This window comes from Benincasa hispida, chromosome 4, assembly GCF_009727055.1.
Source record: "Benincasa hispida cultivar B227 chromosome 4, ASM972705v1, whole genome shotgun sequence".
NCBI classification, from domain to species: domain Eukaryota; kingdom Viridiplantae; phylum Streptophyta; class Magnoliopsida; order Cucurbitales; family Cucurbitaceae; genus Benincasa; species Benincasa hispida.
Window position 1 is genome coordinate 2491689 of NC_052352.1, and position 27662 is coordinate 2519350.

The 27662-nt window shown below is 34.3% G+C and overlaps 2 protein-coding genes across 3 annotated transcripts; one reads left to right on the forward strand and one right to left on the reverse strand.

Moving 5' to 3' along the window:
• Nucleotides 1-14311: 14311 nt before the first annotated feature.
• On the forward strand, nucleotides 14312-15918 carry LOC120076195 (ornithine decarboxylase-like). Its single transcript, XM_039029960.1, has one exon. The coding sequence runs from the start codon at nucleotides 14368-14370 to the stop codon at nucleotides 15649-15651; it is 1284 nt and encodes a 427-aa protein (XP_038885888.1). The 5' UTR covers nucleotides 14312-14367; the 3' UTR covers nucleotides 15652-15918.
• A 4306-nt stretch (nucleotides 15919-20224) lies between these two features.
• On the reverse strand, nucleotides 20225-27622 carry LOC120075163 (phospholipase D delta-like). 2 transcript variants are annotated; one of them, XR_005481203.1, is made up of 11 exons: nucleotides 26363-27622; nucleotides 25492-25608; nucleotides 24254-24448; nucleotides 23855-24136; nucleotides 23699-23767; nucleotides 23397-23544; nucleotides 22899-23047; nucleotides 22525-22692; nucleotides 22059-22259; nucleotides 21551-21966; nucleotides 20225-20583 (listed from the first exon to the last, which is right to left on the reverse strand). XR_005481203.1 is itself a non-coding variant. In XM_039028345.1 (10 exons), the coding sequence occupies exons 1-10, from the start codon at nucleotides 27278-27280 to the stop codon at nucleotides 21673-21675; spliced, it is 2541 nt and encodes an 846-aa protein (XP_038884273.1). In that variant the 5' UTR covers nucleotides 27281-27622; the 3' UTR covers nucleotides 21336-21672. The 2 variants fall into 2 exon arrangements, 1 of the variants encoding a protein (XP_038884273.1); XM_039028345.1 differs by lacking the exon at nucleotides 20225-20583 and having other exon boundaries at nucleotides 21336-21966.
• Nucleotides 27623-27662: the final 40 nt, after the last annotated feature.

Genomic DNA, 27662 nt, shown 5'->3' on the forward strand with positions numbered 1-27662 from the left:
TTCCAATTTCCCACCATCACTTAACTGTTCCTCTATACCTGCCATCTGCAACTTTAACTTGCATCCACCATCTCACTGCTTCTTTGACTATACTACATCGACATCTGTACAGTGTGGAATTTCTATGGTCAATTGCCACTATCTGATCCTAACTTGAGTTTAAACTCGAAACTGCCAAACTTACATCTATAACCCTCATCATCCAATTTTCTAATAGATATGAGATTTATTTTCATTCTAGGCACAAACCTGACATCTCGTAGTATTAATTTTTCTCTAAATTTTGTCTTCAAATTAATGTTCCCAATCCCAACGATCTTGAAAACTCTACCATTCCCCTTCCTCACTAGACCACGTGTCCTGATGTGAAAGATGTGAATAGACTCCTACCTGAAGCTATATGTACAGAAGCTGCACTATTAATTATCCATTTGGATGAATGGTTACTATTTTGTATGTTACTCTCAACACCAGCATAGATATCACTAATTATTTCATCAATTTCAACCAGATTTATCGTTACTTATTCAGTTTCAACCTAATTTACCTTCCATTTTCTTTTTTGATCCTCTTCTAGTTTCCACACTGATTTTTGAAGTGACCTTTCTTGCAACAATAAAAACATTCTATCTTCTTATTTATATTCTTCCACTTTTAATACTGCTACTCGACCCATCATTTTCAGAGTCTATCATGCAATTACCTTTAGTCACTACTAAAACTAAACCTACAACAAATTCTTTACTATTGTCCTTCCTATGAATTTCTTTAGATATAGCTAAATCCTTGAAAACTTTAAAGGTTTATCCCCAATTGAATTAGATATTGCAGTTTTCATGGTCCTATCTATCAGGTAAAGACATCAATAACTGAATAACATACACCTCATAAGTAAATTCTATCTTAACAGATTTTAACTGATTAATTAAAGTGGTAACCTCATTAATATAGAAATTAACAAAAGTATCCTCAACCATTTGCATGTTGAAATACTTCTTAAGAAGATAAGCCTTACTATTGGCAAATGGTTTCTCATACCTATTTGTAAGCTCTTCCATCAACTTCAATGCATTAGTCTCATAAGCTACAAGACTAGCAGCATTCATTAACAAACACATCCTAATGATTGCAACTGCTTCTTCATTCAGGTTCTCCCATTCTTCGGACATCGCTTTCAGTCTCTCCTTCAATACTTTATGCAATTTCTTGTAAGTTAAGAAATCTTTTTTCCATCAAATTTCATGATTCTCTCAAACCTCTTGGCTCTGATAATCCCTTACTTCTAAACCAAAAAACTCGACACCCTAGTTGGGAATTTATATTTAAATATAAATAAAATGCGGAAACTAAATTATATATAAAATTCTCACTGCCATAAGTTAGAGCAAAAAAGATTAATAATCATAAAATTACCGAAATAATTAAATAGTAAGAAAGAAGAGAACGACACAAAAAATATACTAGTTCACCCCAAACTCGAGACTACGTTCAATCTTCTGCAACTTAGGTTCTACTATAATGAAGATTGCAAAGTTCCGAAACTTGCACCAAAAACTCTCCCCAAATAGTTCAATGCGAACTATTTGATGTCCTATAACACTACTCGATATCTTGGAATTAACAATAAAGAGAAACACCAAAACTAAAGAAAAATACACACTTCATTTTTCTCTTCTCACCGCCACACACACGAGACTGCTCAAGTGTGCTTCTATCATTAAAAATATGTCGTTCTGAACTATCACCCCACCCCAAAAACCCTCATGAACCATTTATATATAGGAAAATTATACAGAATGGCCAAAATAGAAAACTAGTTTTGTTAAAGGTTAGGTTTTTAATCTTTTGATTTATGGCCACTAGGTTACATGGAGGGTTCTTAATTTTCCTATTTTATCTCTCTCTGGATTCAAATGTGTATATCTCCCTCATAAATCTAGGTAGTTCTATCGACAGTTTTTTAAAATTTTCAAGAAGATTTTATGGAGATCTTGTTACTGATATTCCTGGGGCAACTTAAAAACAACTTTAAAATGCAATTCTTTTTCTCTAAAAAAAGCTTCTGCCTGAAAAATTTTCCAATCTCTATCTTCCTCACCTACGATAATGACGATCGCATACACCAGTTTCAAATCATGGGTCATGATTGTTGGACCCCAATTTTTCGACCCCCTCGCCAAAAGCCTCAATTGTTTTGCAAGAGGAATGGGCGGCAACCAGAGCCCATGCCCTTTAGTATGTTATTTTTTTTTCTATGACCGATAGCTCTACGTCAAGAACCTGCTCTGCAGAGAAGTATGTCTGTGGTTCAGTTACAATTTTTTAGTACATACTATTTTTATTTGCATGACCTTATGCGTTTTAGAGAAAAAAATGCATCAAGTAATTATACATAAATCAGATCGCGTAAGCTGAAATTGTTTTTTTTTTTTTAAAAAAAAAAAAACGATTCGTCAGTATGCATAGTAATTCTTAAAATGCTTGATATCGTTTAGAAAAGCCAAATGTAGATAAATTTGGCAGATGAAAAATTCCTCTTCACTGAAATGAAATGATTTCCAAAGTAAAAAGATTTAAATAGTATTTTAAAATCGTACACTTTGTAATTTTTATGTGCTCGGAGATTTCTGAATAAATTACATAGCTTTTTAGCTATTACAAAGTATTTATGAGTGATTTAAGTTACGTTTAGTATAAAAAAATGTGACAAAATATGACTTAGATTTTAGCTAATACAAGATAATTGTATGACTCATACTAATGAAGATTGAAGCTGTTTTAAAAATGTGTGTGACAACTAACAACATACAATGAAGATTTTAACGGTTTAGTTTAAAGGTAGAAGGTATTTTCTTAGCTCCATATGAAGTCGACTTCATTCAATTATTATTTTGAATACATGATATTTACTTATTGTAACATCTCGAGTTCAGATAAATTGGAGTTTATTATCTTAAATTGTTGCTTTAATTTCCTTTAATTTTTGGATTTTGGAGCCAACTTAAAGGAGATAATTAATTTTATGTGGTTTTGAATTGATTTAAATATTTGGAAGGGTTTAATTTATATCAAATTGATGGATTTTATGTCTTTTAATTTTGGTCTTTAAAGCTTAAATTAAGGTAATTTGAGAAGTTAATTGATTTACTATTTTGATAGAATCTTTGGAGATTTTAGAGATATTGTGATAAAAATATTTTATTTATATTTTTAAATTTTGAAAAATGAAAGAATTTGGATATTTGAAATTAAAGGAGAGTGAAAAGAGACAGAACATCGGAGAGAAATACATTAATTCAATTTTTCAATGACAACTTCTACAAAATTGTAGATTGCCAAAGTTTGAATCGTTGGATCATATTGAAATTTGGTCAGTCTATTTGGGACATATAGGGTCTTGTTTTGAACAGTTGGATTGCTGTTTAGAGCTCTGACTTGTCCACCGCTGCTAGCGCCATTGTCGCCAGAACTGATATTTTGTGTAAGTTATTTGGTGTTAAATGGGGTTTCTTGGAAAATCTTGAATGCCCATCAAATTTTTATTTAAGTTTTGGCTTACCCATATTGTTTTGATATTGAAATTGGGTGTTACAGACTCTCAAGGTACTTTCCGAAAAGATTAAAATTGTTCAGCGTCCTTTCTTGTAAGGTCTAGGGTCTTTGTTGAAAATTTTTGGATACATACTAAGTGTTGGCTTAACTTTTGTTTTAATTGTGATTTTTGGAGGTTGGATTAGAAGGTCTAAAGTTGTTGTCCATTAGAGCTAAAGAATGATTTTTATGATATAGTTGTTGGATCATGTTGATTCTGAAGCTTCGAAGTGGTTTTGGATCAAACCACGTGTTGGGTAAGTTGTTTGAAGACATTTGGGTTAAGTTGTGGTTGGAATTGTGCCTTAAATGTTGGATTTAATTTCGGTTTATGTTTTTGGATTTATTCAGAATTCAAGGTTTCGCGAAGTTAAATTGCTAGCTATTTGGACTTAATTCCAAGGTAAGTGGTTTACTACTAGTTCGCCCTTGAACCAGGCACCCTAACCAAAGTTGATGTTAAGATTGTGTATACACGTGAAAGCATGATATTATTGTGATGGAATGATTTGCTATGGAATGGATGGATTGTTGATGATGTTCTAAAAACCTATGAATTATGCTACTAGGATCATGATAACATGTTTATAGTTTGATACGAAATTTGTATGTTGTATGTTGCATTTTGGACTGATGGTGACTGTTAGCACTTCTTTTGTGTTGCAGTTGATACCCTAAATCTCGTAGGGTCCCATAGTTTGTAATTGTAATGTACAAACATTTTATTTATGTAATAAAATATGTGATGTTTTATTTCAAAATTAGTTGCGTTAAGCACAAACTAAGAAACTAACATCTAAGGTTATCTTGTAGCTTAAATATGTATGTAGAGACATACGGGTGGATCATGTTTAAGTGATAACCTAAATGGTCTGTAGTAGATGGATAAGGCTGGATACCTTATCCTAGTGACACTACGAGTATGTCCCACTTTGTAGATGATACAATTGTTGTAAAGTGCTACAAATAACCTGATCCTGATCAATCATGTAGAGACATGTGAGCGGGGATATTCTATACAAAGGAGTTTTGTATAAGGCCGAACCACAAAATATTTAGTCTCATTATGTAGAGACTTATATTTCACCAGGATGACCATAGGTAACATGACCTGAATCCTGAATGAGTTATGAAGTTTTGCCTATGAAGGCGGTCCTTTGATTTGAATGGGTGGGAGTGGACAGATCGCTGACTCAACAAGCCTACCATTTTGGGGATTCGTCTGATTGGGGAGCTGGGAACACGGCTACACAAGAAGAAATTCACTCATTCCCTAATGTCAAGGCAAGTAGATAAATTGCTCCTTTGAGGGATGATTTCGGGGCTTAAACAATGTGGTGCCACACCCTCTCCTGGCTCGAGAAAGGTTTAATCATCGTTAGACTATGATCTATTGTTCATTAGAGGGATCAGTGGTACTTAAGAAGTTATATGTAACTATAGGGGAAAAACAGTAATTTTGGCCTAATTGTACTTACGAGCAATTTGTGAAGGGTTATTGTACTATTGATTGGTTATATTCAATGACATAGAAATATATCTATAGTGCGAAGAGTGCAATTTTCGGTCTTTAGTGGAGTGTTCAGTTATCAGATGGTGAATAATTTGGTGAATAATTTAATTAAGGAGTTTAATTAATTATTCACATACTGTTAGAGCTTCAAGCTACAGGTCCATGAGATCTTCTCAATAGCTCAATGGGATTAAATGAGAATAAGTTTTTGGATTAATTTGAATGGTTCAAATTAATTGGGCGAATTAATTATAGAATTAATTATATATGATATAATTAATTAAGTTTTAATTAAATGCGATATAATCACTATAATGTATTTGATGCATTATTAACTATTTATGAGAGGAAATAAATATGATTCAAATATTAATTTTATGAATTGGATTCATATTATTAAATTTAATGTAAATGTGATTTATATTAAATGTCATTAATGAGAGAAAAGAAACTATAGGTTATATTGTATATGATACAATATTAAACTATAGATTATATGTTATATTTAATATAACATATAGTTTAATATATATTATATGATAAGGTGGTTATCATATTAATATATATTAAATTCTTTATTAAATAAATAAATAAATTATATATATTTATTTATTTAAAATTAATTAATGGGAGGGAATTGTAACACCCTCCCTCCACTTTTCTCTCCACTTCACGTAAGTGGGAAGTTTTGCTCCTGCTTCTTCTTGTCCATCCTGCAAAAAGAAAAATACAGAAAACATAGAAGGGTGGTGTAAAAGAAAAATCCCCTGCTCCTTCCTCCTTTCTAAAAATTCTCTTCCCTCACCAAAATCACCAAAGCACCACACACTCCTGAATTCTTACTAGAGAATACCGAGGTCATTCTTGTGGTCGTGGCTATTTCAGTTTTTGAGATTTCGCTTAAAGAATGTCTTCAAAGGTAAGGGTTTTTGAAACTCTTTTAATTCTGTAAGGGTTTTTTAAACTCTTTTAATTCTTCTGTAATTTCTTATTAGCATGTTGTATTGTCTTATAATTAATTGCATGATCTATACATTTCTTTGTAAAATTATGAATTTGAAAATTTGGGATTTAGGACAATTCATTGCTTCCGCTCAAGGATCCTTCATTGGGATCCTTCATATTGAACAGTATACATCTTAGGTTTGTGAACCCTCGAATTCACCATTTATGACTTATTCAGTGTTCCTAAGAGATCTCCACTATTGCTATGATTTGTGTTCCTTCAAGTTCACTAGACTGCCATGATATGTGTTCCTTCGGATTCACTAGACTATCATGATATGTGTTCCTTCGGGTTCATTAGACTGCCATGATTTGTGTTCCTACGGGATCACCACAATTACTATGCTATAAAATGTACAATGATGCCCAAATAGAAAGGCTAACTAATTTACCTAGTGGGTCACTTACTGAGTATTTCTAAATAAACTCTTATTCAAGAGAACCATTAAGCGAAAGCAAGATCGTTCCAAAAAAACCATTGTGAAAGAATAAAGGATTTACAAACATACAATCACAGATGCATTACAGAGTAAATTACAACATGTATTCAATTAAAACAAAGGGAATCGAGTGACAAAGAACTCTTCTTCAAGTATTCCCTCGATCTACACCAGTCACATGTCCTAGTAAACTCGATCACGAGCACAAATGCAACGAACGACCAGTGCAACTCACGAACTGTCAGATCCCTAAACTCAATCGAGTAAGACTCAATCCTTGTCCCTCGAACAGCAACACTTGACACTATCACTCGGTTGCCTTGGTATTCTCAGTGTGAGAATCCATGAGGTGTAGGCTCTATGTGAATTTGGTAGAAGGAAGGATGAAGTATACAAACGAGTTAAACGATCGAGTAAGTGGGAGAAAGTCTTAAGCCTATCGCATAGACTGGGTACTCAATCGTTTAGTAAACGAGAAGCTTTCGTCTAGTAAACTCGCTCGCCGTTCACTCTTTCAAAGGCTATCGTATAACTCTTTCTTTCACTCGATCAAATGTTAAGCCATTCTTTAAAAAAATGAATAAATTTCACTTTTATCCATCAGTTAATAAAAACTGATAGTAACTTCCCACCTGCAACGGTTAAAGGAGAAAATAACCAACCAAACAATTATCTCATAATTGTTTTTATTATAAATAAATATAATAACTAATTTATTATATTATATTTTTATAACTTATAGTTTTTAATATCAACATCCATATGTAATATTTAAACCATAGTTCTTTTCTCCTTTATTTAATATAAATCATATTTATATTAATTCCTCTAATTAATGTATCTAATACATCAAATCAATTATATCACATATAATTGAACTAATTTAATTATATCATATATAATCAAATTCCCTCTTGTTAATTTGAACACTTCAAACTAAACCAAAAACGGATTCTCAATTTGAATCCATTGAGCTACCAAAGGGACCTTATGGGACCTGTAGCTTGAAGCTCCAATAGTACGTAAATAATTGACTAAACTATTTAATCACAATATCCACCATCCGTTAACTGTCGGGCACTTCACTAAAGACCGACAACTGCACTCTTCGCACTACAGATATATTTATATGTCCATTAGATATAACCAATCAACAGTACGATGACCCTTCACAAATCACTCGTAAGTACAGTTGGGTCAATTTACCGTTTTTCCCCTGTAGTTACATCTAACTCCTTAAATACCACTGAATCCTCTAATTAACAATACATCATCATTTCTTGGGCTATGAAAAGGTGTGGCGCCACATTGTTCAAGCCCTAGAAGCAGCCCTTAAGGGAGCAATCTATCTACTTACTATTGCTTCGGGGAAAGAGTGAATTTCTTCTTGTGTAGCTGAGTTCTCAGCTCCCCAATCAGACAAATCCCAAAGTGGTAGGTTTGAGTCGGCGATCTAGCCACTCGCACCCATGAAAATCAAAGGACCGCCCTCATAGGCAGGAGTTCTCAATTCACTTAGGATTAAGGTCATGCAAATCAAAAGAACATCTATGTCATGAACAACATTATATAACGAGACTAAACATTTTGTCGTCCGATCTTATACAAACTCCTATGTATAGGATACCCCCACTCGCATGTCTTCACATGAATGATCAGGATCAGACTATTTGTAGCACTTTACAATACTTGTAACATCTACAAAGTAGGTTGTATCCGTAATGTCACAATGATAAGGTTTCCCTCCTTTATCCATATACTACAGACCATTTAGGTTATCACTTAAGGCATGATCCACTTGTATGTCTCCACAACATGCTTAAGTTACAACGATAACCAGGGAACTTAGGTTATTGGTAGGTTGCAACTAAAATATCTCATATTTCATAGACAACATTGAAAAAAATATCTCATATTATTACATCACAAATGTTTGTTCATACACCTGTTTACAAACTACAGAACCTTACGAGATTTAGGGCATCAACCCAACAATTTCATATTCACCCTTTCTTATGAGTTTTTCAAGTAAGGGTAAGGACGGACCAGGAGAATGACTAGAAGAATCTATAATCGTGCCATTGGGACCAAGTAGAAGCTTCTGCGCATGTTTTCATGTTTGAAACGAGTCTTGGTATTTGATATTGTACAACTTTTTATGTTAAAATTTCAAGTTCTTCAATGTTTTTCAGTTTTAAATTTATGTTTTTAGGGGGACTCCGAACAAATGTTTTGAGTTGTCTTAGTGGAATTTTATAGTTTTTATCTGACATATGAGATCATTTTATTTTTATTGGAGCAAAGCATGTGATAACGTCCTACTTAATAAATGTAGAAAAGTCAGGTCGTTACACTTGTGCCTAAATATTTTGAGTTATTTGTGTGAAATTGGAGCTTATGGTAGCTTTTAAGGTTTGGTTTTGAAAAATGGAAAAACCAACAAATAATAAGATTTATGGCAACTCACATGACATGCACACTACCAAGAATTTTCAAATCTCTATTTTACCCTTGTCTAGTTCGTAACTTATTATTGATGAAACTACAAATACATGGTAAGTGTAGAATCATAAACAATGACGAGGTTTTGTATACCTGGAAATTGTTGATGTCTTAGTTCTCTATTTTCTCTTTAATCGATTCATTTGAAAAACTAAAAATAACCATCTTCCTCAAAATAATCGCCTTTCTTGATTTTTCTCACGTTGTTAACGTTTCAATTTAGATTTTATTATTAATTTAGATTCTGCTTAACCATTTTTCGAATTAACTCACTTGAATTAAATATCCAAATTTTTCTACTAAATTTATATTTTAAATATTCATATATTATCAAATTTTAAATTTACTCAAATGTTTTAATTATTTTTCATTATTTTATACATATTCTTAATAAATTAATTGTATATTTTCTTTCATATTTTTTAAAGTTTAAATTATTTTTGTCTATGTTATTAGATTCAATTTTACATATTTCATATTTGGTCACTATTTTAGCTAACATTTTGATAATACCGTACTTGCCCTTAGTTGGTTCGTATGTCTAGAATCTTAAATACAGTGTAAATGTAGAGCTTTATTAATAACTAAGATATAAATACAGTGTAAGTGAAGAGCTTGATTAATAATCAGAAAATAAATATAATGTAATTGGAGAGCTTGATTAATAACCAAATTAATCATATTATAATCTAATATATCCAATTTCAAAATTGAAAATAAACGTCGTTCAGTCACCCTCTTTTGAAATTTGAATTTATTTTTAATATTCAAATTAGATTTTGATAACTACGAATTGATTTAAAATAAACCAATATCTTTCTTTTTTTCTCCCCTAATTAATTTAAATTAGCTATCTATTTTGATTTGATTTAACTATTTTTCGAAAATATTCAAACTTAATCAATCTTTAATTTGTTTGTCACTATTTTGATATTAATTTATAATATATCTTTAAATTTTACATTATTTTATTCATTTTTTACTATTTTAAATTTGGATTAATTTTTTTTTATCCTATTAGGATTTTACTTAATATTCTACATAATATCATCAAACAAATTGTATTTCATCTAAAATTTATCATTTTTCGAATTTTTAATCACTTTTTTCATTATCTTATTATATTATTATACCATTGATTTATCTTTTTGACAAACAAATAAGTATTTGCTCTTGCAAACTTGCTATTTTTGCTATGTCTCTACGATGACTTCTTTCGCAGGTTTTGTGGTTGATGGATTATAAATACAGTGTAATTGTTGAAGCTTAAATGAAAATGAAAATATGAATACATTGTAATTGAAGATAAACAAACTCCCTTCCTGATTTTTTTCTCCCCTAAATTATATTTGAATTTGTGTTTTATTATCAAATTAGATTTTATCTAACAACTTATCGAATTAATCATAATAAATAAAAGCTTCCAAATTGTCTCTCTATTTGAATTTGTTTTTTATTATCAAATTTGATTTTATCAAACCAACTTTCGGTTTGTTTAAATATTTGTTACAAATTCAATTATATCTAAATTTTTTTTTTCATTATTTTATACATATTGTTATTAAATTAATTTGATTTTTTTTTCATATTTTCGATTGTTTCAATTTTTCATATAAAAACTTTAAATGTTTGAAACATGTGCGTGCGCACACACACACACATATATATCTGTCTCTTATACACATCTAGATGTGTATAAGAGACAGAAATTATTATTAGCATTATTATTATTATTAAAATAAGATAACAAAAAACTCTAAATCTCATTTTCTTCATCTTTAGTCGCCCCCATAATCTCTTTTTCATCTTCTCAATCTCATGTCCGCAATTTTTGGTTCAACAACTTTCTTAAATTCCATTATTTTGGCTAGCTTTTGATGATCACTCTCGCCAGATAGTCGACCTTTTTCGTTCGCATATACGTTTCCTGCTTTTGTTTCTACTTTGAATATCGTTTATGGATTGATAGTGTTTAAAGTTGGCTTTCAAGATCTTACGAGCAAAATTGTCCTAGGGAATGAAGATGATGAAACTCCCTACAACCGGTTTGATGTCAAACGCAATCATATTTTCAATAGTTTCATCGTCATGAAGTTGTAATTCCTTCAAATACTCACTTGTCAACCACAACTTCACTAGTACAATCAACTTTACTCTTCCTTTTACTAGTACAATCAACTTTGCTCTTTCTCACCTTGGAGGAAGTCCAACATTGTTTCTAGTGGCCTCCATCATCTCATCTGGTCGTCATCTTCCCTCGTTCTATAGGCAGCTGGAAGCGTTAAAGGCCCATATTGGGTGATTTTAAATTTATTTAGCTAGACTTTATTAGTGTATCTTTGCATTCTCGTTTGTACTTAAATTTTGTTGTGGTAGGTTAGTTTTTTCAGTTTTTTCATTTACTAATTAGTATTTTCTATTATATAAATTTGTTTTGCTATTTTTATAATTTTGAAATATTTTTGCATTTTTACAAATGAAACTTTAAAATTCGTTATTTCTCTCGTCATATATATATAAGAAGACTTGAGTGAAACAAAATGAGCCCTGCCCAATTTGGTGACTCACGCCAAAATTTAAAAAAATAAAAAATAAAGAAAAACCTTCTTCAATTTTGACTTTGATCAGAAATAATTAGTGTATGCATGTGTATCATCAATGGGGAGTTTTGTCTCCACAATCCTTACCGTTTTCAATTTTTTTTTTCAATTTTCAAAAGATTAGATGATTGTATAATTGATTTCAATTTAATTTCCTACACGATTTCTAGGGTGTCTACTTGAATTCATATGACAACATTTTCAATCAAGGAATTAATCTTTGTGAAGAAGAGAATTGCTCAATGATTTCTTCATAATCTTATTGATTGAAGAGAAGGAGATGGCACAATATAATTGGACAACCTATAACCACGAGGAATCTTTCATAACAGAGTTTGTTATTGGATTATTCCCAAGCACTGATGATATAGGCTCACTGATTGTGATAGACTTCGATGACTTAGATGTGCTGACTGATGATATAGGCTCATTCTTCCTTTGAGACTATAATTGAAAAAGATTTCAAAATATGCGAACTAAAATAATATTTTTTAACCAAGAACGAATTTTTAATGGACCTAATGATCTTTTTTTTATCTGTAATACCAACCCTTCAATTTTTCTTCAATCAATAGGATGAATCCAAGAGGCTTTAATGGATGGTAAGACTATAAAGAGGTTCAAAGTTGTATGCCATTTTATTCATAAAGTGAACAATATATTCAATTTTGAACAAAGGTAGAAAAATTGGGAGAGAAGGGAGAAAAATAGAACTAAAAAGACCAAAAGTCTCAAACCACATGCCGCTGCCAACCAGTCTAACACGAAACTTTTTTGTATCATTTTTCTATTGAAATGTATTCTCCTTAATACATTTATGTTCAATGGAAAGTATATATTTTACTCAAAGTTTATAAACATTTTTTGTATTTTTATTTTGAAGATGGAGAGTCCTTCCAATAGCATATATTCTTTTGTTCTTTTATTTTCATGTTTCTACAGTTTTATCATTCAACCATAAGTCAATTAGTTAACATGTGTCTTTGACTAAGACATTAAGACATGTTTGGCTGTATAAAAGTTGAGAGGAATGGACAATTTAAAATTCTTTTGATAATAGGGTGGACATGCTGTCATTAATGTGGGATCCATTAATATTAATGAAGAAATGTTTATAGTGTAAACAATGTGAGTATGGTACTACTAGAAAAATTCATGGAGAGTGAAGCTTTATTTGACCATTGAATTAAAATATATGTATTATAAATTATACAATATTACAAAATAAAAAAATATATAAAATTGTTAACATAAACCATCTTCATAACTTAATTGATAATAGTTAATTTATATTCAACCTACTATGATTAGTTTTACGATTTATAAATATATTATAACAAACACATTTTGAATAATAATTAAAATTAGGATCAATTTCTAAATCTGCTACCAAACAAATATTTTAAAACATGAAATATAACTCTCTTTTCATAATCTCATATTTTTTCAAATTGTCTACGAAACATACACCAAATTTTAAAGTTTGTGCATAAAGTTCTCTGAATTTTAAAGTGTGTATAATGGATCCCTGAACTTTTAATTTGGTGTCTAATAAATCTTGAGCTTTCAATTTGATTTCTCGTTCATATAATAAACTTTTGTGTTTAGTAGAAACGTAAATTTAAAAGAAAATTATATCGAATAGGTCAAAAAATTATTAGACACCAAATTGAAAATTTATAGATGTGGGCAAAATCGAAAGTTTAGAGACTTTAAGGTTCAAAAACTCAGTAGAAACACATAAAAATTCAATGACATATAAGATATTTTTTAAAGTTTAGAGACAAAATAGACATATAAACATTTAGAAACTAAACTTGCCATTTACTTAATAGAAGTAACATGTAGAGTAAATTATAACTTGAATCATTGAACTATTTGACATGAAATTGAATTTGGATACATTTACTTATAATTTAACCTAACAAAATAATCTTACTAATCAAAGTAGATTAATAGGATAGAAAAATAGATGTTTGATCCAAGGGTGAGAGAGAAGTGAAATTATGTACTAATTCTTAATTTGAATTAGGAGTTCACGGACTCACAATTTTAAATTTTTTTTAAAAAAATTTATTTTTATGCTTTATTAGAGTGGTCTACGGGTGAACACAGTTCGGTGATCGACTATGGTCAATTTAGTAAATGTTCAACCTGACATCGACCGTCGAGGAGTAAAAGTCAGTCGACTGATCGATTTGGTTAGTTTTATTCTCTAATTTTTTTTTAATCTTTTTTGTTTGGAATTTTTCCAAACCAACACCAACCAACCTCTCTTCTTTTCCAATCAATCGACTAGTTGGTCAGTTCGATTTTTTGATCTATCACACCCTTAGGATGGCCGAGGAGTTCACAACTTATCACAATTCATAACCCACTTTTTGTCCCAAATGCCCCTAGGACTATGGATTAGGGTTTGATCATGGAGTAATTGGGTTTGAAGGGTAAGAATTGGTAAAAATTAGTCAACGTGGGAGGCAAGTTTTATTTGAATCAAACTTTCTCAAAAAAATAAGTCTATAATTATCAACAAAAGCATAACTCAAATGACATAATGTTCATATTATCAACCTCACCGTTAATTCCAATATCTCTTAAAAAAAATAATAAAATAAGCCGACAATTTTGAAACTCATTCAAAATTCCTTATTTATATATATTTCCTTCTTCCCTCCTCTGTTTCAAAGTCCCAGACTCTGCTTCTTCCCCCGGCGCCATGGCCGTCGACCAGCTTCTCGCCGCTCCGGCGAACCCAAAAAAGAAGCTCCACCTTCTCCAAAACGCACCAGGCCTAAACCCTAAATCCATCACTCCCATTTCCCAACATGGCCTCCTCCATTTCCTCCAATCCAATGCTCTCAAAAGTCCCAATGAACCTTTCTACGTCTTCGACTTGGCCGTCGTCGCCACCCTCTTCGACCACTGGTCTCAGTCCCTTCCCACCGTCCGCCCTTTCTATGCCGTTAAATGCAACCCCAACCCGGCCCTCCTCGCCGCCATGGCCGCCCTTGGCTCCAATTTCGACTGCGCCAGTCGGGCCGAAATCCAATCTGTTTTAGCCCTCGGCGTCTCCCCTGACCGAGTCGTCTTTGCCAATCCTTGCAAACCCGAATCCCACATCGAATTTGCCGCCGCCGTCGGTGTTAACCTCACAACTTTTGATTCTGTCGACGAGATCGAGAAGATTCGTCGCTGCCACCCGAAATCTGCTTTGTTGATTCGGATCAAACCATCCGACGACGGCGGCGCTCGGTGCCCATTGGGAAACAAATACGGCGCGCTACCGGAAGAAATTATCCCTCTTCTTGAAGCTGCTAAATCGGCTGAACTCCCCGTCGTTGGCGTGTCATTTCACATTGGAAGTGGGGCTACTGAAACAGGGGCTTATTCAGCCGCCATCTCCGCTGCGAGAGGTGTTTTCGAGACAGCGGTCCGACTTGGTCTGCCGCCAATGAATGTGCTTAACATAGGCGGCGGATTCACCGCCGGACCCCAATTCGAAGAAGCAGCTGTGACAGTAAATTCGGCCCTCAAAGAGTATTTTCCGGCGGAACTGAATGTCACTCTCATGGCTGAACCAGGGCGATTTTTTGCGGAATCGGCGTTCACTCTGGCCGTGAGCATCATCGGAAAACGAGTGAGGGGAGATCTAAGGGAGTATTGGATTAACGACGGGATTTATGGGTCAATGAACTGTATACTATATGATCATGCGACGGTGACTTGCAGGCCGTTGGCAATGAAATCGAACTGGAAAAATCCCACGTGCGGCGGAGGGAGAATGTACGAGTCCACCGTGTTCGGCCCCACGTGCGACGCTTTGGACACTGTTTTGACCGGACAGCAGCTGCCGGAGTTGGAGGTGGGAGATTGGCTGGTTTTTCCGAAGATGGGAGCTTACACGGCGGCAGCGGGATCCAACTTCAATGGGTTTAACACGGCGGCGATTGAGACTTATATTGTGTACTCCGAACAGGGAAACGGCGCCGTATTGCATTGAATCTTTATGTCGTTATGTCATGGGTGTGGGTGATAAGAAGGTTGTAGTCAATTTCTAGATTATAATGATGTTACTTTTTCTCGTGGAAAAAACAGAAAAAAAATGTTGATCTAACTATTTTAATAGAGGTAAGTAGCATTTTAAATGGTAGAAAAAACTAAATAGGTTAAGTGAACTTTTGTCCGCAACGACTTAATCTTGCTATACAACTTGTCCATTTGTAACCGTTTACCATTTAGATATATTTTAATTTGTAATGATTTAATCTTTCTATTTTTTTATTTTAGTATCTGCTATTAAGATTATGTTAATGTTTTAAATTTATTAAAGGATGAAATTTGATCCAGCATTAAGTTGAGCAAGATGAAAGTAAAGTAAAATATTACCAACCAACATGCCAAAATAGTGACCGACCAAAATTTTGAATTGAGATCACCTATAGAAAATGGCTTTACTGTTTAATTCAAAATCGAAATCCTATATTTTTTAAATAATTTAGACTGTGTTAAAATTCGTAGATACATGATTAATGATTTCGAAAAGTCTCATAATAGAAATGGATGTAGAAAATTGTTTCAAATCCTTCCCTTTGATCTTAATTGTCCAGTTGCATCAAAAGAGGAAATTGAAAAGAAGAAGCAAAGTAAAAGGTTTTGGATAATGAAATGTTTAAATAATATTTATGAGCATTAAGTAAGAAGTTGCGAAGAATGGAGAGAGATTAGGACCTCCAACGTTGTACATACCCAGACTGATTCTAATCATCTGATCAGACTTCTCAACTAGCCAGCAACAATCTTGGTTTACGGCCTTGGACAACCTGGTTTACTGCATTGGACAACGTTCAACGTCCAAGTTTTTCAAACAAAAACAAAAAAGTTTCAAAATGCAAACAAAATATAATAAAAAAAAGTTCTCAAGCATCTAATAAATCATTTCCAAACAGAGAATTTTTTTAAATAATGTTATTTTAATATATGTTGACAAAAATAGGTAGGATTGAAAGGATTAAAGAAAATAGGTTTTTAAATCGTGTACTTGATAAATCGTCCAATCGTTCGTCCAAAAGCTTCTGCCTCTCTTTGATTGTGGTAAAAAAATTTCCTACGTTGTTTTCCAATATATAATCTTCACATATATATCATTTTGTTTGCATTTTAGCTGAACTTAATATGTAATTTATGGATCCATGATTTATTTGTTGGATTGAATCTAGAAATATATGTATATGTTTATAAAAATGAAGATTGGTTGATATATATATTATTTTGTTTGCATTTGGGTTGAATTAATGTATGATTCATGGATATATTATTTTGTTTTTATTTTGGCTGATTTAAATGAATAGTTTATGGATTTTAGATTTTGGCTGATTTAAATGTATAGTTTATGAATCTTAGATTTTTGCTGATTTAAATGTATATAAATATGTCGAGATTTAGTTATTCTTGAACTTGGAAATGAGAAGTTGATGAATTATTTGGAAACGAACATGATCTTGAGTTGGTATCGTCGGAATTACAAATTCAACATGTGAACTAGGGTCTACTTTGGAAGAAAGGAATATAGGTGTAGATAATTGTAGTTTAATACAAAAAGAATTGTTTAATACTAAAGAAGATTTACAGCTTGCTGTAAAAAAATATTGTGTGACAGAACACTACAAAATTATTGTAGTGGAATCAAATCAAGATCTTTGGTATGTTAGATGTAAATCATGGAGTGATGATTGTGCGGTTACGGGCATGTCGGCGTAAAACTCATGGGATGTTTGAAATCAACAAACTTCAAGGGGAACACTCATGTTTGTTTTCAGAATTGACACAGGATCATTCACAGCTTGGTTTAAATTTTATGAGTATTGAAATCCAAAATTTGGTTATAGTTGATTCTGGAGTACCTGTGGCCCTACTCCAAGAAGCAATTAAAAAAACAATATGGATATGATGTTAATTATAGACGGGTGTGGCAAGCCAAGAGAAAAGCGTTTGATTGTTGTGTTTGGTGATTGGGAGAAATCATATTCAAAGCTTTCGTATTGGTTGAGTGCTCTTGTTCATTACAATCTAGGAACATGAACATATTGGTTTTTCCTTCCCTTTGATGTGCCAGGTATGACTATTTTTGGTCGAGTTTTTTGGTCCTACAAGAGAAGAGTTCAAACATTGTAGGTCATTAATCCATATCGATGGAACTCATCTCTACGGAAAGTATAAGGGAAAATTATTGACCGCCTTATGTATTGATGCAAACGGGTATATAATTCCCCTTGCTTTTGCTATTGTTGAAGGTGAAAATTCATCCAGTTGTTCATGTTTTTTGTAGGCATTGTGTGAATATGTTACCCAAATATATAGTATTTGCTTGATTTCTGAAAGACATAAGGGCATTCTTACTGCAATTAATAATGAGAAAATTGATTGGAGTGAATCTAGAGCGTACCATCGATATTGTCTTCGCCATGTTGCCAACAATTTCAATACGAAATATAAATTAAAGCAACTAAAAGATTTGGTATTTAAGGCAGAAAATCAACACCAAAGGCGCAAGTTCATTCGGTGCATGAAAGAATTGAAACAATTGCACCCTGAATGCCTTGAATATTTTTCAGATATTAACTTGGAAAAATGGACCCAATCACATGACGGTGGGTATCGCTATATGTGGATGACAAGCAATGCATCTGAATGCATGAATGGTGTTTTCAAAAGTGCTAAAATGTTACCATTATTTCTTTGGTTAGGCTAATATTTTATCACACAATACTGTATTTTGAATGTCGAAGACAAGAAATCAGTGAAACACTCGATCGTGGGGACATGTATACAGAAAATGCCCCAAGAAAACTTAAGAGGTGGGAAAAACGAGCATCTGTGCATATGATGACATCTATTGACAGGGAAAGTCAAACTTTTGAAGTACAAATTGGCATGAGTATGATTTCCTCTATAAAGGACAACATACCCAAGTTTTGAGCTTGAAAGAAGGAACATGTTCTTGTAATAAGTGGCAGTCATTCAAGATTCCATGCTCTTTTGTAATTGCAGTTTGTAATTACATGCGTATGATATACATACCACTTATTGATGAATGCTACAAATTGTCCAATTTCAAGCGACGTTATGAAGGCCGCTTCCATCCAATAGAATACCCAGATTATTGACTAGAATTATCATTTACAGAAGTTCGTCCAAATGCGGACTTATTAAGAGAACAGGATCGGCCAAAAAATATGAAATGGATTGGAGAGAGGCAGGCCAAAAAGTTCGACGTACAATTTTCAAGAGAGAATGATATAACAGACGTACTTGTCCACAACGTACATTAGGTGCTTTGTCTTCGAGTCATTAGGTGTATCTTTTTTTTTTACTTGTATTTTTTATGTAATCGTATTTTTTATGTACTTATATTTTTCATGTGATTGTATCTTTTACGTACTTATATTTTTTATGTAATTGTATCTTTTTATGTACTTTTTATGTATCTTTTATGAGATGGATTTTATTATGTAATGTAATTTGAACTTCTTAGGTAATGGAGTCTGGTCCTTCTAATTCTATACAATTATATCAACAAAATAAGCATCGTTCACAATCAGTATGGGATAGTTCTTCCACAGTAGTTTTGAGTTATCGGAGAAGGGAGGCGTCTGCATAATATACTATCCCTTTTGATCACCGCATTATTCCCTACGTTGAACAGGCAGGTTTTCTTGGGGTTGCACAAATCGGTTTTATCCACAACTTGATTGGCACCTTATTACTGCTTTAGTTGAGCGTTAGAGATCTGAAACCCATACATTTCACCTGCCTTGTGGGGAATGTACAATCACGCTGCAGGATGTAGCCATACAGTTTAGGTTACGAATGGATGGGCAACCATTGACAGGTTTACTACAATATGACTAGAAGAACGTTTGTGAAAATCTCTTAGACGTTCTACCAGATGATCTGAAAGGATCAAGATTGAGTATCCCCTAGTTGGCGTCCCAGTTTCCAGAATTACCTCCCGATGCCGACAACATCAGCAGACGTAGGTATGCACGAGCATACATCATACAACTTATTAGAGGATTTTTGTTCACTGACAAGTTAAATACTCTAGTGCATCTCATGTTCCTCCCACTACTGTCTGATTTCGAATGTACATACTCGTGGGGTGGTACATGTTTTGCATGGTTGTATAGAGAACTTTGTCGGGCTACCAATGCACAAGCATTGGAAATAGCAGGGCCACTGATACTACTACATGTGTTTATGATAGATTTCCAATTATAGCACCACAAATCCAGTTACAAACTCCAGATCATCGTCCACGGTATTATTTCATTTATATATTTATTTCATTATCATTTTATGTAAGAATATAAATTAATTGTATTTTTTATAATTTTAGATGGAGTGATGTATTAGCTGCCTCTGAACAGTCAGTGAATATGTTGCTAGTGTACTGAAAAATATTTGACAAACTAATCCATAATCAGGTAACAAATATATATATATATAAATGAATATTTAAAACATTTTGGATGTACACTTATCTTTTTTTTTTTTTTTAATCAAATTATTTGGACGCCATACACAACAGATTTGGTCATCTCTACCTAATTACTGTCGTGATGGTGAAACATCTAGTTGACCGTTAGCCATCTTATATGCTTCCATATAGTAGAGTAACATCATCTAGATAGTGTTGAGACAGTCGGTCTGCGACAAACAATACCTTCGTTGTCCTATATACTCTTAGCACTACACCATATTGATTTGAGAGGTAAACTGGCATCGAATCCACACGGAATATATTCTTACTAGCATGGACGACATGATCGTTGTGCACAAAGAGAATTAACAAATGGGTCAACTGTATCAGATGACTACTTTTTCGGGTACAATTCAATCACGAGACGATTTATCTTGACGGCACTTACTATTACTGCATGGTAAGAGATTTAAAATCAGACATTTTCTATATATATGATATGAATATTGTTTAATATTTATTTTTTTCATTGTACAGAATAATTTTATGTACAACAATATTCAGTCCAACACAACTTACCCCAAACATTGGTCAACATAGAAGGTATTATTCAACAAACAAGACGACGTATTCATCGTAAATGACAACAGAACCTAATTTAGAGGGACACGAAGACAACCCCATGAGGAGTAAGGGCCAGAGGGTCGTTTTTAAATTTCATGTAAACTTTCATTTTCAAATTGTAAATTAAAAAACTAATTGTAAATCTTCTTTAATATCATGACATTTTTTTTTTAATATGAATGCAAAATAATTATATTTTTAATTGTAAATTAAATATATAATTATGTTTAATAATGAAGGAATTTGTGGACCCGTTCCTAAAGTTTTAATATTGTTGTACATCTCCAATTAAAAAATAATAATTAGTCAAACTATTTAAAAAAAAAGCGTGGACTGAGACCACAATTATGACAACCGTGGACCCGGTCCACGTGTTTCCATGTGACCGGTCAACTAAGTCAGTTGACGTGGTACTGACTGAATTAAACGGTAATCGTGTACCCCGTACACGATTTTGCCACATGGCAATTACCCCGTACACCATTTCACTACCCTACTTTTGTCAAAAGTTTCAAGATCCACCTATTTTTAAAAATACTTTCTCATATACCCTATTTTTGTCAATAGTTTGAAAAAATATTATATTTTTTAACAAAACCCCAAACAGACCCTAAAAAGAGTATAGCTTAAAATAAATAAAATTAGATACATTTTCCCCCAAGGTTATGAAGGAATGAACGTAGGGATACCTTTGAATACAATTAAACAAATCAGGGAAGTGAATAATTGACCCTTTGATGGTTATAAACAATGTTAATAACAAAGAGAAGTTATGAGAATTGGTTGAAGAATTTACTAGGGCTTTGTTTCTGCTCCATCCTTGAACAAATACGCCTCTCTTTCCCATGCTTGAAAGTGAAGAGAATTGAACTCAAAATAGAAGTCAAATTGATAAGAAGCCACGAGAAGAGTAAAAGCTTATGTAGTAAGAGCATCAGGGAGGTTAGATCGAGCTCCAAGGACCTTACCACCAAAGTCAGGGAAGGTCTCGTGTCCAGTTAACGGACCTATCTTCCCACTTTTGCTGACCTCGATCGGGTACTTAAGGAGGTGCCCTTGCAATGGCGTATATTCTGTTGCTGTGTATTTCTTCCAGTTATCTTCAGCTATCTTGTTGACTGCGTTCACACAAGTCAAACTTTCTGGCTCCTTGAAGCAATCGTCTATGTTTCCCAAATGTTCAGCCCAGAGCGACATTCTATAGCCATAAATCTGTGACATAGACATCAATTTAGTTAAATGTCATTCGAAATACTTGGGATGGTCTTTATCCATTGAATTTTCAGACAGAGTTGTGAGCAAACCTGGCCTCGTGGATGTTGTTTCTTCTTACCCCATGTGTAAGTGGGTTGATATGCACCCATGGCAATCTCAGTGTCCCTTGAACCAGCCATTGATCTTTGATTTATATTTGCTGACCCTACTATTACATACTCATCGTCAACAATCATTCCTTTCGCATGCACATATATCATGAATCTACGGAACTTTTGCGAGTCTGAAACCTGAAAATTGAGAATTATATGTTCTCAGGACACAATAAACTAGTTTGCAGTGACTGTAGAACTAAAATTTATATTCCCTGCAGCATGGCACGCCAATTAGGCCGAGGCTAGACCATTTGACCATTTATGAAATCAGAGAAGCATTTGTTTAATATGCCAACTCGACATGTTTGGTTAACTTAGCCAGCATAGAAATGAATGAGTTTCTAAGTTCATCTCTATGTACTCATATGAAAAACACAGAAGTTTCAGAACACGTGATTACCATGTCTTCGCTCTTGGAACAATGACCAGAGGAACATGTTAAGTCCTCGTGTGGTTCCCTATTGCCAAGACAGTAAAAGTTTAAGTAGTCTGAGGGATGAGCGTTCTCAAGATTCTTGTATTTCAACTCTCGTCCAATGACTTCATACATCATTTGGATTGTCTGACCCTGGAAATATGACAGTAATTTCAAATTTAAGGAGGTCAAACCAGCTTGTTGAAGTTTACTTTTTATACTAGATGAGCAAACTCGAGGCAACCAAAAATTCAACAGCATGAAGGTGTCCTCAAAATTCACAAATCTATTCGCTTCTTACAAAAGGGTACGACTATTGCAAGATTATAATACAAAACAATGACATCTAACCTCATTACCTGCCAAAACAGGATTTCTTGCACAGAAACAGAAGTGGGAGCCCCTTCAGGCCACATTGGTATCACAATGTAGACAGCAAACCTCTCATTGGCTCTTATCTTACTAGCAATCTTCAACGCCAACTCCATAGGAATAAGATTATCAGCACCTGCATCCCAGATAATTTAATGAAAAGGAAAAAGGAAAAAAGTTATTTAGACCCCTTGAAAATCAATGCAAACTCTGTCAGAAAGAGTTTCATCGAGTAAGAAAAATAATTCAACAAATAATTATGTCACTTAACTACCAAGTTTTTGCTCATTAACATTTTATTCTCTTATATACTTCTGCATATCCATGTTCGAAAGAAAGTGTTTCTGACGATCATAAAAATAAAAGATCGCACACACTAGTTTTAAAATCCACTATGCGTCAAAGTGTCAAAAGTATCAATGTATATGTCAGACTAAGACACGTTACCCAAACTAAAGTATATGCTTTATTGGTGGTAGTAAAACCTGCTTCTTTGTACGAAGGCCAGGCAAACGATGATCCAAGAAAATACTGATTCTCAATGTATATGAAGTGTTGGGCAGATCTTATTGCTTGAATATATGCTGTTTGAATACTCTTGTCAATAACCAAATTTTTTGCACAAACCAGATTCTGCAAAGAGAGAACATCACGATTAATAACCAAAACGAAAATATACAGCACAAACAATTTAGACATAATTCAGAAGTAAAGGCAGTCGAGTACTCTAGAGCAATCAATGTGAAAAATACATTTGTTAATTTACTCAAACAAGAAAACAGCAGACCTGCAACTCAGCTTGAAAAACATCTTTGGGAAATCCTTTCAAAGATCCTGAATCTATGGATCGGAAAACCTATCAAATGAAGAATTGTTCACCCGGTCATTATTATTAAAATCCAGAAGTTGCATAAGATCCACGTCAGAATTTACAATCATCAACCTGAACATGCCAATGGTCAGGATCATTTTCCTTGGAAACCCATAACATAGGATCATCATTGGGGACTGACTGAGATGGACTAAGTATCCAAGATATGCGTTCCAACTTTATTAAAGCATCTTCATGCCAATGTGATACTCTTTTGAACCGCTGACCTAATTCAGACCATTTTGTGGCTTTCCGCCATCGTTGTTCAAAGTTAGTAAGCACATCATATGCCGCAGGCCCTTCAATTTTGCAATGTAAATCATGCCATGGCTGCCGAGGACCCTTAGTACCTCCCTGTCAGATGATTTACAAGAGAAATTAGTTAAGTCTGCAAGAGCATCAATTACTTTTCGTAGGTTGCACAACTTGAGGACTAAACTAACAAATGCTCTAATTACAGCAGGCACTCACAGAAAAAGTTGGATTATGATAATCATTATCAAATACAGTGTCAAGATCTTTTAGCAACCGATGCTCGGGAGTATCGTAACGGCCATCACAAAGGTCAAGTCCTCCAATAAAAGAACTTATCTTCCGGTAATTTCCAGATGCTTGTGTATCCACAATCACGCACTTCTGGTGATGGGTGAAAAGCGTTCCAACAACCTGAAGAATGAGATAAAGAAGTTCAGTGCATTGCTCATAATAATGTACATCATCTCCAGAAACTTTTCCCCCATAAAATTTCAAAGATCCAAGTCAATAGAGAAGAGATTTACCCCCCACCCCCCAAAAGAATAATAATAATAATTAAATAAATAATAGTGGACAGAAGAAAGTCCACCAGTTATAATGACTAGATTTCAAATTGAGGCAGGAAATGTATAGAGAAGGGATATGGCATGGGGAAGGCAAAAAAGATCAGTGTGTCCCACTCCCATCATCCAATCCACCCCACCCCTGAGTTGATAACATAACAAAGTCAAAGCGGTAAAAAGTAGGAGGGGATATGGCATGGAGGGAGGAGAAAAATCGATGAATTCACAAGGTAAGGATTAAAACTACTTCAGGGATCCCCCACCTCCCTGAAATGATCCAACCCACACCCAAGTCAACCTAAGTTCACAAGAAAGCATGGCAACCCTTCTCTATCGAAAATGCACTCAATAGGTTGATATAAAACTACTCGATATTCCAAGGCAAGTGAAAATACATAACTCATAAATGGTGTTTTCATCATTATATAATGCCTCCTGAAAGATCTACAAATTGTGTCACCAAGCTCTTATGACGATTCTCTTTCTTCAGTGAGATAGAAAAGCTTACTTTCTCAGCCAGACATTGCACGAAAGGAGAAACTAGGTTAAGTATGAGCATACCACAAAGTCCTCACTATTGTGATGTGACCCAAGAGTACATTCCTCAAAGCAGTAAGTTAAAACAAATAATCAAAATCTGCATCAGATATTTATTTTATCAACCTTCCAAATAAATCCATTAAGAGGGGTATTACTAAAATTTTAAATCTAAATGGTGCAACTGGCAAGAGGGAGAGTGAACTACAACTAATGAATCATTTTCCTCAAGAAATTCAATGATTTTTACATTAAACAAAGTGAGACTACCATAGGACAACAATTTAATATGATTCAAAGCGGGGGGAAATTGGTGAAGACCAACATGTAACTGAACCATGGTATAAAGCGTGCCTGTTGCTTAAAAATGCTAAGCTTACTGCTGGCATATCGGGGTGACAGCACACATGACACAGAAGAGTGCTTGAAAAACTTCCGGGTCTCCTCATCATGAGTTTGCATCACTCCTGTCTGCAATTAAAATTCAAATTTAAAAACCATCAGAACAACCATCTTACAAGGCATTAACATGGTATGATGATGTCAAATAATCCACAAAAGGGAAATACAAGAAACTAGAAGACGCTGAGCTTCTTCACATATGACTGATATTCGTCCTTTACCACCAAGGAATTTCTTCATGGATTATTTTTCCTTTGTTGTTAAAGAACACAGCTGTTATTCATCTTTAGTTCTACATAAAAGATTCATATTAGCTACCATCAGCATTAGCCACAAACTCTTTATCGGGATCCCTGATAGTAAGGAATGTGCTAACCGAGACATCAGTTAATACCTGAAACATTAGAACTGCATGCACAACTTCTAGGACTAAAATTAATAACATGAATCTCGTTTTTTACTGTCCAATAAATGTTACAAGGGAACATGATTGGAATTTGTGACTAGTGTCTTACTTATAAACTGGCAAATTTGAGAAATTTCACAAGCCAGATGCCATACAGAGCACAAACCCACCTAAAATGTACTGGTCTCGCCCAGTTTTCCGTTGCATTCTCAAAAAAACATACGCATGCACGCACACCTAAGTTCCATAATTGCATCTCATGCGTAGCCCAGATTGACTTGGAGATGATACTAACTACGCTCATACATAACAGAGAAAACAGAAGGATGGCATCTCGCAAAGCAGAGTTCCTTCATTTTGAACAATGCCACCAAAATAAGAGGAAAAAAAAAGGCATGGATTTAATAGAACGCGCACCGTATTAATGAAGAATTTGCTGTGGGAAGTCTTGTCATCCCAAACCAATAACAAGACTCGCACCCCTTCTTGTGACTTGTACTTGAGCAACTCTCCCAAGTTCAAATTCCCACCATTAGGCAACGGCTTTGAAGGCTCTCTCACCAGCTTCACCTTATGATATATGGACCAACCGGCGATGTATACTAAATGGTGAGCCTCCAAAATTGCATGGCATATATCCTCCCAGCAATTCTCATGCTGATACAATCCATTTTCCAATTCAATCTTCTCCAACATGGAATCAGGAATGTGTGCGTCCTGATAAAGCGTTATTGAACCCCCATGCCGTATCGGAAAATAGCAATTCCGAACGCCAAAATGTTCGGGATCGGCCGCAATGCCATAACGGTACAGAGGATTGTCCTCGCACTTTGTGAATTTCATTTCCAAACGCACAGCCGAATCCGGCTTCGGCGGTTTCCCAAATGAACCGATAATCGGAAACCAATCATCTATGGTTTCGCCAGAAAGAACTCTGCGCGCAGGGACTGTTGCAATACCAATCAAATCCGCACCAAACACATCGTTATCCTTGACATGAAACTCCACCTGCGAGACCGGATGAGCAAGAGGGATTTTGAAGTGCTCATTCCAGATAGGGTTCTGCGAGTTCGAAATAACTCGTGTCCGAGCAACCGTCGCTCCAGCAAGACAGACGGTGACGTAAGGATCACTAGTAATAATCTTCCGGTGGTGCTGGTGATCCTCCTTATCCTTCTTCTTGGAAAACGGTTTCTGACAAGAACTAAAAACAGTAAAAAACCGCCTAATACGTTCCGATAGCAAATCCATATTAGGCAAACGGCGCGCCTCAATGATCTTCAAATCGAGGTCGCCGTGAACGTACACCAACGGCTCCGTATCATGACCGTTCATTATTGCCGAACAAAAACTAAACACCAATCCCAGAAACGAAAAAAAAATGAAGATGAATCAACCAAAATGCAAATGAAGAAATTCAGCAATCGTAGAGAGCGAATTGAGTTAATATAATCGGAAATCAAAAAATGGAGGGCGTTGAGAGGATATTGAGAATACAAGCCGTTGGCTAACACCGGAGAAACACGATGGCGTAAAGCGGAATGGGGGAGGCGGCGTGTGTTAAGAGGCAGAGACGGCGGTCCTCCGGTGGTCTCCGACACAGCCAACGGCAAAGGGCGGAGCAGAGAAAAACGAGGGAAAAAATGATTATAGAAAAACGGGGAAGGAGTTGGGGGTTTGAAGGTGAAAACTTTAGGGGCGTCGATTTTGAAATGCT